Below are 12,248 nucleotides of genomic sequence, written 5' to 3' on the forward strand. Positions count from 1 at the left end.
CAGCACGTTTTGTAGTGTGTACGTGTGTGTGTACTGTCTCTATTTTTTTCTTATTTTCATTTCGACTTGTCATGCTCAATCTAAATGAGAGATGAGTTGTCCATTTGTCCATTTTGTCCGGTCGTCGGTCTTTGGTCAATTTGTTGCGGCCTTTCAAAAAGGCAAACATGTGAGAACAATTGAATGGAAGAGACCTACAACAGTTATAGATAATGATATATAAACTGCCAACGCATTGCGTGTGGGTAGATAAATTACGATGGTTCGGATAATGAGTTTGTTGGAATACACACACATTCGTAGAAACCCGGGTTAAAATTAGCACAAACTTTGTTCGCACTTTGGTTTTGGCATTGCAATCAAACTTCTCAAACAGTCTGCAGAGTAATTCATAGAAATGTTTGAATATAAAACTTTATTTTAAGCCAAGGAAAACTATATGCGACTATGTTGATTTTGAAATAGAAACATGTACAAGAGAATTAAGCCCAAAGCTAGCTTCTATAGATATTTTGGTTGAAAAAAAAAGTTTCAATTAAAAAGTTTCTTAGTTTTCTATTTAGGAATTTCGTATATTAATTTATTCCTTAGGAAAATTTAAGAACTTTAATCAATTTAATTTTGCTAACAAATAAAATTAAAGCGAAATCCGTCAGGCAATTGAAAAGACAAATGTTGGCCAGAAAATACAATACAATAGCAGCCAAATTGGAAAATGGCCCAAAAAAAAAAAGAAACCCTGCCAGATTTAATCAGCTTAAGTAAGTAGTCAAAGAGGGGCGCCCAGAGATACGCAGTTAAATAAATCTCTCATGTGGGTGGTGTGCCACTATTGGTGGTGCCCCATTGGTGGTTGTGCGGTGCTACCTTAATAAGAACAGCCGTTGTAGCTGTCACTCAAACGCCCCGGCACAAATCTCTGGGCGAAGTCTTATGAATAATCACTCGACGGCAGTGTAAAAACTTGGCAAAAGTGCGAGAGCACAGAATGAAACGAAACCCGAAAAGAAAAATGTATTTCAAATGCGCAAAACCAAAAAAGAAAAAATAAATATATATATATATATAAGTGAGGAAAAGTGAGGAAAAGTGTCTTTTAGGTAACATCTTAATAATGCAAAGAGAAATGGAGGGAAGAAAGCGTGAAAAGGGTTGGGGGGCGGGGGCAAACGAGCGCACAACAAATGCTCACTTGTCTGCCCCCGAAAGATTGGGATTTTTAATTTCAAATTCATGTGGCATTTGTCAGATACTCCGATACTTTTTACATTTCAGACAGACACAACCTGGGCACTTAACTCCTTAGCTCGGTTCTACACAGGTAGGAAGGAAGGTCGCCGCCATCGACCACGTATGTCAGCTTATTTCGAGATAAAGATACAAATTACATGGCAAAAGGTAGAGGGGAACGACTTTGCCTCGATTAATATGCAAGCAGTGCAGCAAATAAAATATATATAATTTCTGTCTGATTCTTATTTACCCGACTGTCTGTTGCATATAAAGCAAATAAAATGATCGACACGGGTCTGGGGCTAATTAAGGCGGAACTTGAGCGTGGCTTAACTTCAATGTCAACGACAGTGCGTCATAAAAGTATTAACTTGTCATTTCCAATGTCAGTTGGTAAGAAGAGCAAAGAGGAGTAAGGAATTATTAATAAGTTTAATTAATATAACTCAACTACGTTTAATGTAATTATAAATTGAATTTATATTCAATTTTGCAGTTTTAAAACGAGTTGTGCAATTGTTATTTTAACTACCAATACATTAACTTATTTTATCTGATAATTTTCTTTACTGTTTACAAATAATATTATAAATATTGTTAAATTTATTCACCCCACTGTAATACCTTCACTTATATTTACCTCACAGTCATTTAAGCACCCAACTGTGCGTAAGAATCCCAAAAATAATTAAGTTAACAATTTGGCTAATTATGCTTGCATTAAATGCATTTTAGCTAACGCACAATTAAATCCCGAATACGAGAGACAACAATTTGAATACTTTTTCAATGCCCTCATCCTACAGTGGGCACTGTCTCGGAGACACGAGGGAAACTATGTAATATCTCAGGGAAATGGAACTTAAATAAGCGGAGGATATCCCTGGTTTTGGTTTTCTTGGGTCTTCTCCTATTTGTTTGGCCTGTCAGTGTGTCAAACCGAAAATGTGGCGACGATGTATGTTTATTTAGCACGTTCTGTGGCTTCTCTCCCTCGTTTCCCTCAAATTTTCCTTCCCATCCCATATAGTGCAAGTTCAGTCAGCAGCCAAGTCTTTTTTCTTCTGTTTTTTTCCTACATTTTACTGGCAGCATGTATTTTTTTACAAGTATTTATAAACGAAACTTGCCTTTGTTGTCATTTATTACTGTCACTTTAAATCCAATCAACGCTTTGTCTATGCTCCGTCGATGAGCGATTTTCCTTGGCGTTTCTTTTGGGTTTTTCCTACATTTGTTGATATAATTTTCCTCGTTTTTTTGGCTTTAGTTTTGTGTTCTTCGTCAAGTGTCAAGAGGAGATAATTTTAAATTTTCCGTTTTGCTGGCATAAAAATAACTTGTTGTTTCGGAAGTAATACGATATTGAAAAATATTGCATAATTTGTTTGTTATGAATATATTCAATATTAATACACAATAATAAATTACTTGAATATATATATAAATACATATATATAGAAATATATACAGCACTTTTAATATTTTCATGCATTCCTGTCACATTTTTATATAAGCCGTTTCCGCAGTTTTTTGTGATTGTGATTGCATGCAATTACTAATAAATAATACTTGTAACATTTATAATTAATTCATGACAAATTCCAAGTATGGCACGATTTTAAAATGATTTTATACATTTTTAATTTATCTCTTGATAAACTGTTGATGAAATCCACAGTTTCTTTGGTTTCCCACAAGCCAGAAAAAACAAAATGGTTCGGCACATGCCAAAAGATACAAAAAATTATGAAATAATAAATAAAATGCTAATTGACAATGCAAACATTGAAAAATGCTAATGACAAAAACTTTAAACTCTTAATTGCCAGGCGCCAGACGATCGTTATTTAATATTAAAATTAAAGCAACTCCCAATGACGCTGATGAACTCGAAAGTCTGTTATTTTTTTGATAGCCTCAAAAATGTAGCTTCTGGCACGCTGTGTTTCCCCTCGAAAATATTGTTTACCTTCAGGCTTGGGACACGAAATGGTTCATTACGTACGTCACTCGAGTTGGCAAAAGCAGGGCATTAATAATCCAAATGAAGCCTACAATCATTTATTACCGGGCTCAGGGAAATTACGTACAAAAATTGCAAATTTACAACACTTGACTCATAATGGAAAAATATTGTGGACATTTTGCAGAGAGAGAGTCATTAATTCCATTTAAGTTTGTTTCGATAAGGGTGTAATTAAAAGGCAACACATATTAATATAAGAACTGCATATTTATAGTAAATTTAAGAACTCATTAAAACGTTGCCCACTTTATTTCGTGATGGTAGATTTCCTTTATATCTTATTACCTTGTTATCATAACTAATATGCTTAAGTATTTTATTTTTTCTTTAAATCAAAAATTCTCTTTGAACATTAAAAAAAATACCTCAACTTATTCCCCAAAGATACTTTTGTCCAGTGCCAGGTCCCAAAATGAATATTAATATGACATCTCACAGCATAAACCTCGCCCTCAATTTCATCTAATAAATGAATGCAATTTACGTACAGCAACTTATAAAAATTATAGGTTGGCAAATTTCCCCGAGACTCGGACTAAAGCTGAGTGCCTGATGAAAAATTTAAAAACAAGCAAAGAGCAAAACAATTTTCATAAATATGCCACTGAGGCAAAAGTTGGGCGAAAGCTGCCAGAAAAAAAAAAATGAGAGTAAAACCTCAAAGCGCATTAACGCCTTTAATGGCCTTGAGACGTTGAGAGTTTTCATTCTCATAGGGTGGTTTACACAGAGAAAAATAAGCTATAATGTGGATGATAATTTTAGAGACGTGATAATAATATCACTACATTTTCATTATTTTTTTTAAACAGATTTATAAAATAAATAGGCAAATGGCTAAAGCTTTTACTTCTTTTACAGGAACTTTATATGTTCAATCGTATTTAAAAGAAAATCTTAAATATTAGGGACAGGTTTTTATGATAGTTTTTTAATAAAAGGTCAGGTTCAAAGTTATTTAATTTTTAATCATCAATATTATATATACCCAAATAATTATAAATTGTTTCAACAATATTTTTATAACATGTAATAAAGCCCGATTAAATAAAACCTATTTTCTTTCTTTTGGTGTGGAAATTTCTTGGTAAAAAATTTATTTTTAGAAATATATTACTGACTTTTTTCTCAAGATTTTTCTTTGGAGTGCTGGTGGAAATGGGAAAACTCACCTTAGATTTGGAACAGCCGCTGCTGCTGCTGCTGCTGCCTGGAGAGGCGGTGGCACGTTGTATGGAAAGGGCAACTTGGCCGCAACTGCTGGATTTTCGAACAGCATTCTCGCACTGTTTTGGGGGTGGTGGAGCTGCTGCTGTGGGTGGTGTTGGTGGTGGTGGTGGCTGCAGAATCTAGAGGGGGTTGATGCTGCCGCCGAAGATTGTGCGGGTGTTTGTATTTATGTTGAAGTCGGAGTTGCCGTAAATTTTGCTGGCTTTTTTCGCTCCTTATTCGAAAAGCGCACACGCTGAGAAAATCACTTTAATGCGCTGGCACAAAAGTAATCTTGGGGTTTCTTTCAACTTTTGTTTCACTTTTCCAAAGACTTTTTGTATTATTATGTTTCAACAATTTTTTTTTATTTATCAACCGCACTTATTTTGTTTTTATTTTTTATGTTACTCTTGCGTTTTAAGTAATACTCATTTTTATAGCACGACGAGTTGTTGGCAAGGTTTTAGATATTCTAAAAGAGAAATATGATTGTTATTATTAGAAAACATTTTTTGGGAACATTTAAAAAAATATAACTTAGTTACATTAAAATTTAAGTACAATTAGGGCAAGGAAAAAACTTATTATTTTATAAATTTTCAAAGAAATGAAAGGATTTTAAGCAGAAATATTTATATTAGTTTTTTAGATATTTTAAGTTATGCATTATAATTTATACTTTTTGAAAAATATTAATCTATGGCTTATTCTTTGTTAAGGCCATTGTTTATTTTTTAACAGACTCAAACATATAAAACAATTATTATAATACTTTATTTTCTTTGTTTATACATTCGTTTACATTTTATTCTCTCAATTTTCTCAATTTTTTCCCCTCGCTTTCCTTTACTTTTCTTTTATTATTATTGGCAGTATTATGTTATTTTTGTAGCTCTTCTTGATTTCTTTTCCCCTTCCTTTGTTTTTGTCTTTACGCTTTTACTTTCGTTCTTTGGCGTTGCTTCTGGTTTTTGCCTTTTGCTTTTCAATGCTGAATTCTGAATTCTCTTTTGCTATTGCCGGCTTTTCAACACATACATACACACATACAGAAAAACACGAACACGCCACACACACACACACACACACACACACACACTCACACTAGCTCACACACGTGCGTGCTGCTCTCAAAATGGTGATAAAATGTTGTTGTTTTTGCCGTTGCGGTTTGATAAAATTTCACATACGGCTTTTAATTAAAGTCCGTACAACAAATACGGCAACGGCAACAAAAACCACTCTCGAGTCTCTAGTCTCTGGTGCTTTTTTATAGTTTTGTGTAGTTCTGTGCCGGTTTTTGTATTAATTTTTCATAAATTAAATCGATTTGCTTAAACAAAAACACACAGACACACGCAGCAACAACAATTCATGGCAGAAAGACGCACAGCAGCAGCCACAACAACACCAAAAAGACGTTTCTGCGACGTCATTGAATTCGCCGCAAAAGAATATGCGAAAACGTGAAACGAAAAAGTGAAGCAGCTCCAAAAAAAAAAAATAAATAAAAAAAAAGAAGACAGCGTCCCTCATTTGGGCAAAAAAAAAAAATGCGATGTGTGTTGGAGTAGTTGAGTCACTTACACACACACACATCTGCATAGTAACACACACACACCCGCAAGCTCGCAAATAAACGACGCGTGACGAAAATTACACAGGGAACGCTCGCAAAAAGTCAACGGAATACGAAATCCGTCCGTACAGCACAAGGAGTTTTTTTTAACTGAAAAAAACAACCGAAGGAGCGCCTGAGAAAAGTTTAAGGCAAGCTCCACGAAATTCGCCGCCAAAAGAGAGGCCTGCGCCGAAGCAAAGCTCTCTGGATTTACAGCTCTCTACGTTACTCTCCCAGCTTAATATCTCTCTCTCTCTCTCTCTCTCCCTGCAGGACTTGGGGAATGGAGAAGGAGAACAAGAAACTTGGATGCAACATGCGGCCATGTGAGTCAGTTAATGACGTACCGCTCTCTTCCTGCCGCTCTCTTGCATCTCTCCGCCATCCCGTTAGTCCCCCATAATCATTTCCGATGTGCAGTTTCCCCAGACAATAGGCCTACGTATAAAACTATATAGCCCAAGCTATATCCCCATAACATATATACATACATATCTGGGCAGACGAGCGTCTTTATACTGCGCTTTGTTCTCCGCGCTTACTGTACAGTGAACTGTAATTTAGTACAAAAAAGGATCCATTAACTCTATCCAGCTCGAAGGGATATTACAGTAGCTTTAAAAATTCTATTATCTTTATAATATTATGCTTTGAGATATATGTTCTCCAACATCTAGACTTTAAGATTTAAGATTCTTAAGAAATTACTTATTCTGATATTAATTTTATCAGAACATTTTAAGTTTTAGCTTCTATTATTTTAAATTGCTTTTTAATTTGTATAATTTAATTCAAAGTTTCGGGTATAGAATAAATTATTTTCAATTATTAATTATAAATCATTTTAGCTATATGATTTTTTTTCTCCCATTTTAAACTATAAAAATAAAATAAAATAAATTAGTCAGTTTTAGTGTCAGACACATAAATTGTTAAGCTTTCAATTCTGAAGTTGTTTGACATTAAGATTTGTTATTTACAGTAGCCAGCTGACTGTTTATACATTAATTTTAATTGAAAATAATAGGAACTGCTAGATAAAAAGGTATGTAAGTATTAACAAAAAGTTGACTGACTTTGTAGACCGAAACAAAAAAAAAAACTTTTACGAGAAAATATTTAAAGTTTATTTTGTGATTCATAGCAACTTGTTAGTTATTATATTTTAATATTTCCAAAGTATTTTCACATTGACAAAATCTCAAAATTAAAAAACTTGGAGCAATCACTGTACTTGACTTTCTTTGTTTATCTTATTTTGTTTGTTCAACGGCTCGTATTTCTTTTAAAGCTCAGCTCGCTTTCAGTTGATTTTTGATTGCTTAAAGCAAAAACAAAGAGTAATTGTTTAATTCAGTTAAGGGTAAGGATTTCCCCGCTGTCTCACTCTGATTTATGGCTTACAAATTAAATTTATATCATTTGCTGAGTGTAATAATAAATAATTCTCAACTTTCTTAATTCAATTGTCACATTTGAATATAGGATAAATGAATGTATATGCCTTTAGGTTTTTCAACTCGACATTGCTCTGCTTTCAATATAGGTTTGTATATAGTTTTAAGCTCAAAATTTTCTTAGAAAATCATGACATTCCGTAGATATATGTATAAACTCTCCGATAATATCCAATTACAGCCACATCATCGGTTTTTGTTTTTGTTGTTTTGTTTCCGTCAAGTGTTTTTTGTCGCCATCGCTTTCTTATCGTAACGAACTCAAGGGGAAACACAAAAAACCAAAACACAAAACTGTTATTGATAAAACTGAGAGAAACAACAATAACCGCAGCTTGTACTTTGATATTGGTTGTAAGTTGTTCTGTACGTAATGCGGTTTTTGCAGGGTCTCCTAAATGTACACTTTTACACTGAGCTTGTATAATAATTTAATTCGAGCTTAATTGTGCTTAGTCGCAATTTATAAGTAATACATTTATTTAATTACACATGTTTTTTAATTCACTTAATTCAGTTTACTTGGCGTCTTTTCAAGTTCAAAGACGTTTTGGGATTTCCCTATATTATATAGTATATCGCTTCTATGGTTGATCTTGGTTTTATCTTAGTTTATCACAGATTTAATTCGTTATATATTTTCTTTGTTTATTGTTGATTATAAGTTTCTTAGTCATCGCACATCAATTTCGACTTGTGTTTCAAGATTCATTAGTTAAACATATCATTAGTTAATAAACCATGAAAGTTGATATTAGATTTAATGATGAATTTTGTTTATAATCTTAATAGCCATGAAATACATATTTTATTTAGTCGCTCAAGCCATCGATCTTGAATAAATCTCGCTGAGTTCGAAGGTAATTTTGCATATAGAAAGATTGGGGATCGTATTTTTTAATTAATTTGCATGGCTCACAGGCGTGTTGCACTCGCATATGTTAAATTGATGCGGCTTGTTAATTTTGCTAAACAATTTAACAGGTAATTTAATTCAGTTGCTTCTGCGGTCATGCAATAAATTCGAAACACTAATTTTTTTCTTAATTTTTCTAGGGAAACTATGTATGAAATAGAAATTTACTTTTAATGCGCGGCAAACGAAACTCGAATGACAATTCAGATTGTTTTCCATTTGCCGATTTTGGTTCCGATTTGGAATTAGATCCTGAGCCGAGTCGAGAATTAAGCCAAGACTGGGGGCTCTGTACACAAAAACTATCAGTAGATCAACGACAAAACGACGACGACACGATGACGACGAATCCACGAATCGCTCCGCTTCGAATCGCTTCGAATCAACTGAATGTTGTAACGGTCACAAGCAAACTGAAAACTGAATCTGAATCTGAAAGATACGACCGCACCGAGAGATACAGATACAAGCCCCAGTGTTCTCTCTTTTGCGCTCGCTCTCGCTCTCTTTCTTTCGGACGTCTGACGTTTTTGCGGCAAGCATAATACAATAAAAACAAGTTATCGACTTTTCCGACTATAAGATACCCAATAATCATATACTATACTTAGAAGTATATTTGTGATGCTTGAAAAATCAATTTTTAGTAACTTATCGGATTTAAAAACTAAGAATTAATTAATTATACAAAAAATGTTGGCAATTAGCTCTCTTAATATTTGATTTTAATATTCTTTAATATCAATTAATACGATCATAACAATTTTTAAGTATTATCTATTATTTAAATCACAATTTAACACAACTTGTATTTTTGTTATAAAGTTATGAAAAGAAAATGTATAACTTTTATTTAAATACAAAATACCCTGGAAATTATGCAAAATCCATAGAGTACAAGAAAGAGAGAGAGAAAACTCTCCCGGTTAATTCTCTCTCTCTACCGCTTGGTGGCCAAAACCATCCACAACATAAATGATTTCCCTTTCCCCACCCACAACAAAAACAATGCCAAGTGTTTGTTCGCTCTCCCAGAGAGAAGCCATAGAAAATGAGAGCAAGAGAGCGCGAAGCTTTGTTGTTTTGCGGCGAAGTCGCTCAAAAAACGCCATTTGGTGAGATAGCTTCAACTTTTTGGCGTCTGCATTGTCATCTCTTTCGCACGCATGCTCTTGCTTACTTCCGGTCTTGAGTGCGGCTGCTTTAGCTGGTTGTTGTTGTTGTTATGGCTGCTATTGCTCTTGTTGTTGCATATTGAGGTGCGGATAAAAAATGAGCATCGTTTGTTTATTATCGGTATAAGATGGCTACTACGCGGCGGATAAGTTTGATAGACTGGATAATGTGTATAAGACATGGATAAGGAAGTATGAGATGCGTAGAACTTGTATGAATTGAAACGGGAAAAAGGCAAATAAGAAAAAATAATAATTTTTTATAAATAATAAATTAACTAAATTGAATATTTTTTGCAAAATTATAGCAGTTCTTAATGGAAATCTTTTGATGGAATTTGCAGACAAATATTAGCTTTTTTATATAATTGTAGCTAAATAATAAGATTATTTTTATATGTAAGTGCTACTTTCCTTTTTTATTTTCAAAATATAATAAATCAATACTTGTAATTTTAAGCATAACTATTTAATTTTAAACTTTTTATTTATATTAATAATTTGAAGGTCATTTTTCTAAAGAGTTTATGTTCAAATTGGAACAATCTTTAAACAGTCACTAAAATATACTTGCTTTCCAATAAATATATTATTCTAATAAAATAATATTTGTTTTCTAATATTTTCTTTCAGATTTATTTATATGTCAAAAATTATTGATTTTCTACAATTTTCTTTCACATTTATTTGGCTAAAACTGTTGGTATGCGTTGCATTTCTGTCGCCTGTTGCACCCACCTCAATTACCAATTGGTAACACGTCGCAACGCCCACGCTAAATCTGAAGTTACCCAAATTAATTTCAAAATCGCAGTCTGCTTGGGCACTCCCGTAAAAAATATATAGAAATAAAAACACATAAACAATAACTTCGACGGCTTATTAGGCGGCCTAAAAACATCAAAGGCCGACTCGAACCCGCCTCCTAAGCTAAATTTTCCTTAATTTTCTTGTATATTCCTTTATGATTTAACAAACAAAGCGAGCAACAAGCGCAACAACGAGTTTTCTGCATTCAAGCAGCTGACGGCGTAAAGAGTTTTTTTTTGCTTTTTCTGTAATGTTTTGTTACGTTTTTTTGTTTGGTTCATTTTTTTGCATGGAACACAAGAAACTTGTTTGCAGAGCTTCGGGCGATAAAGAAGGAGAAATAACGTAACAATGGCAACAACTACAACAACAACGAAGACTGTAGCAGACGGGTCAAAAGGAGCAGTTGTTCAACCACTCTCCTTAATTTTATATCCTTGCCGCCCCCTTCCAAACCTCCTCCATTGAGAGAAGGAGCAGCAATAAATTCCACCGGCAAGCGTCTTCGATTAGTTTGGCAAAAATGTGAGTGAGAGAAGTGAGTGCCGGGAAATTGGACAAAAAAAGAGGAAAGAAAATGTTCTAGGGGGGAAACAGTTTGTTTGAACCGACTTTTGGATACCGATTAAGGGAGAATAATTTTCCTACAATTATTCTTTCTTTGGATTCGATAAGTGAATCAATAATTGCAATTCATTTCAAATATAAGAGATTTAAGGAGTACATACTTTGATTTCCAACTTAAATATGATCAGCTTAAAAATATTATAGAGTAAATCCCCAAATCTATTCTTTTCCGACTCAAACATTCAGCTTAGAAATATTATATATTTAGAATATTAAAGATTGTTATTATATAAATCCCTCAATCGATTGACTTCCAAACTTAAACTTTCAGCTTAGAAATATCATAGATAATTATTATGTAAACCCCCCAATCAATTGACTTCCGATTTGTATATTCCGCTTAGAAATATTATACATTTCCAACAAAGAATTATCTTTACTATAACACTAATATCCCCACGGAGTTACCTCGTGTCATTGGCAAAAGAGCGACCATTGATGGCAATATTTAGTCTTTAGTCCTGCAACTGATGTTCGTTGGGTTTATTATCGGTTCAAGGTAGAAATTTATAGCACGCTGCGCAGTCAGCAAATTTGGGTCATAAAAGTAATTAGTGAAATCTGTTCCTATGCTCTCCAATACAGATTGCCATTGTGGGTGGATTTTAATTACCGGCCAGAAGTTCATGAAAGTGCCAAGAAGTTGCTCTCTCTCTCTACCCCCCGCCATCGTGTTGGCTAATTGATTTAGCTCCCAATTTTATTGATCAGCCAAAAAGGAGTGGAACCTACCATATAGCCTGCAGAGTTAAATCGACACGGGTTAAGGGAGACGGGGTTCTGGCAGTTGGGTGTTAAGAGCTGGTGGCCAAGAAGTAGGCACGTTGAGGCATCAGTGGTTATTGGCCCATTAATGAAACAGCCATAAAATTAAATCACAATTTATTATTAGAGAAAGTCAAAGTAGCAGAGATTTAAGAAGAAATATAATGAGCTTTCATAAAATATATTGCATTGCAATGGAAAAAAGTCATAATTTCATTTATAAATTATAAAGGCTTTAAAAACAAAGAGTAGTATTGTACTGTACTGAATTGCCTTTAAATATTTTTAGAGAGGACTAACTTTTTAATCTAAGACTTTTTCTTTTATGATTTGAAATAAAGAGTTTATTCTTTTAAATTATAAATAATTAAATACATTTATTATTAGTTGTTTAAAGGTTCCT

At 33.6% G+C, this 12,248-nt stretch overlaps 1 protein-coding gene across 10 annotated transcripts in view; it reads right to left on the reverse strand.

Annotated features, from left to right (window-relative positions):
* msi (RNA-binding protein musashi) overlaps positions 1-12,248 on the reverse strand; it is a 138,272-nt gene that overhangs the window by 97,108 nt on the left and 28,916 nt on the right. For 3 of the 10 annotated variants that reach the window (XM_086838917.1, XM_086838915.1, XM_086838909.1), the window contains exons 1-2: positions 8,637-8,896; positions 4,435-4,946 (exon numbers count right to left, since the gene is read on the reverse strand). The exons of 1 other annotated variant lie outside the window; for it this stretch is intronic. In XM_086838917.1, the coding sequence (XP_086695043.1) occupies positions 4,435-4,541 (107 nt within the window). In that variant the 5' untranslated portion in view covers positions 4,542-4,946; positions 8,637-8,896. Of the gene's footprint in view, positions 1-4,434; positions 4,947-6,061; positions 7,020-8,636; positions 8,945-12,248 lie in introns of those variants that run through there. 6 more of the 10 variants (XM_086838914.1, XM_086838911.1, XM_086838918.1 and 3 more) reach the window with 4 other exon arrangements.

Source organism: Drosophila serrata, unplaced genomic scaffold (assembly GCF_035046125.1).
Source record: "Drosophila serrata isolate PLE 108 unplaced genomic scaffold, ASM3504612v1 contig_360, whole genome shotgun sequence".
NCBI lineage: Eukaryota > Metazoa > Arthropoda > Insecta > Diptera > Drosophilidae > Drosophila > Drosophila serrata.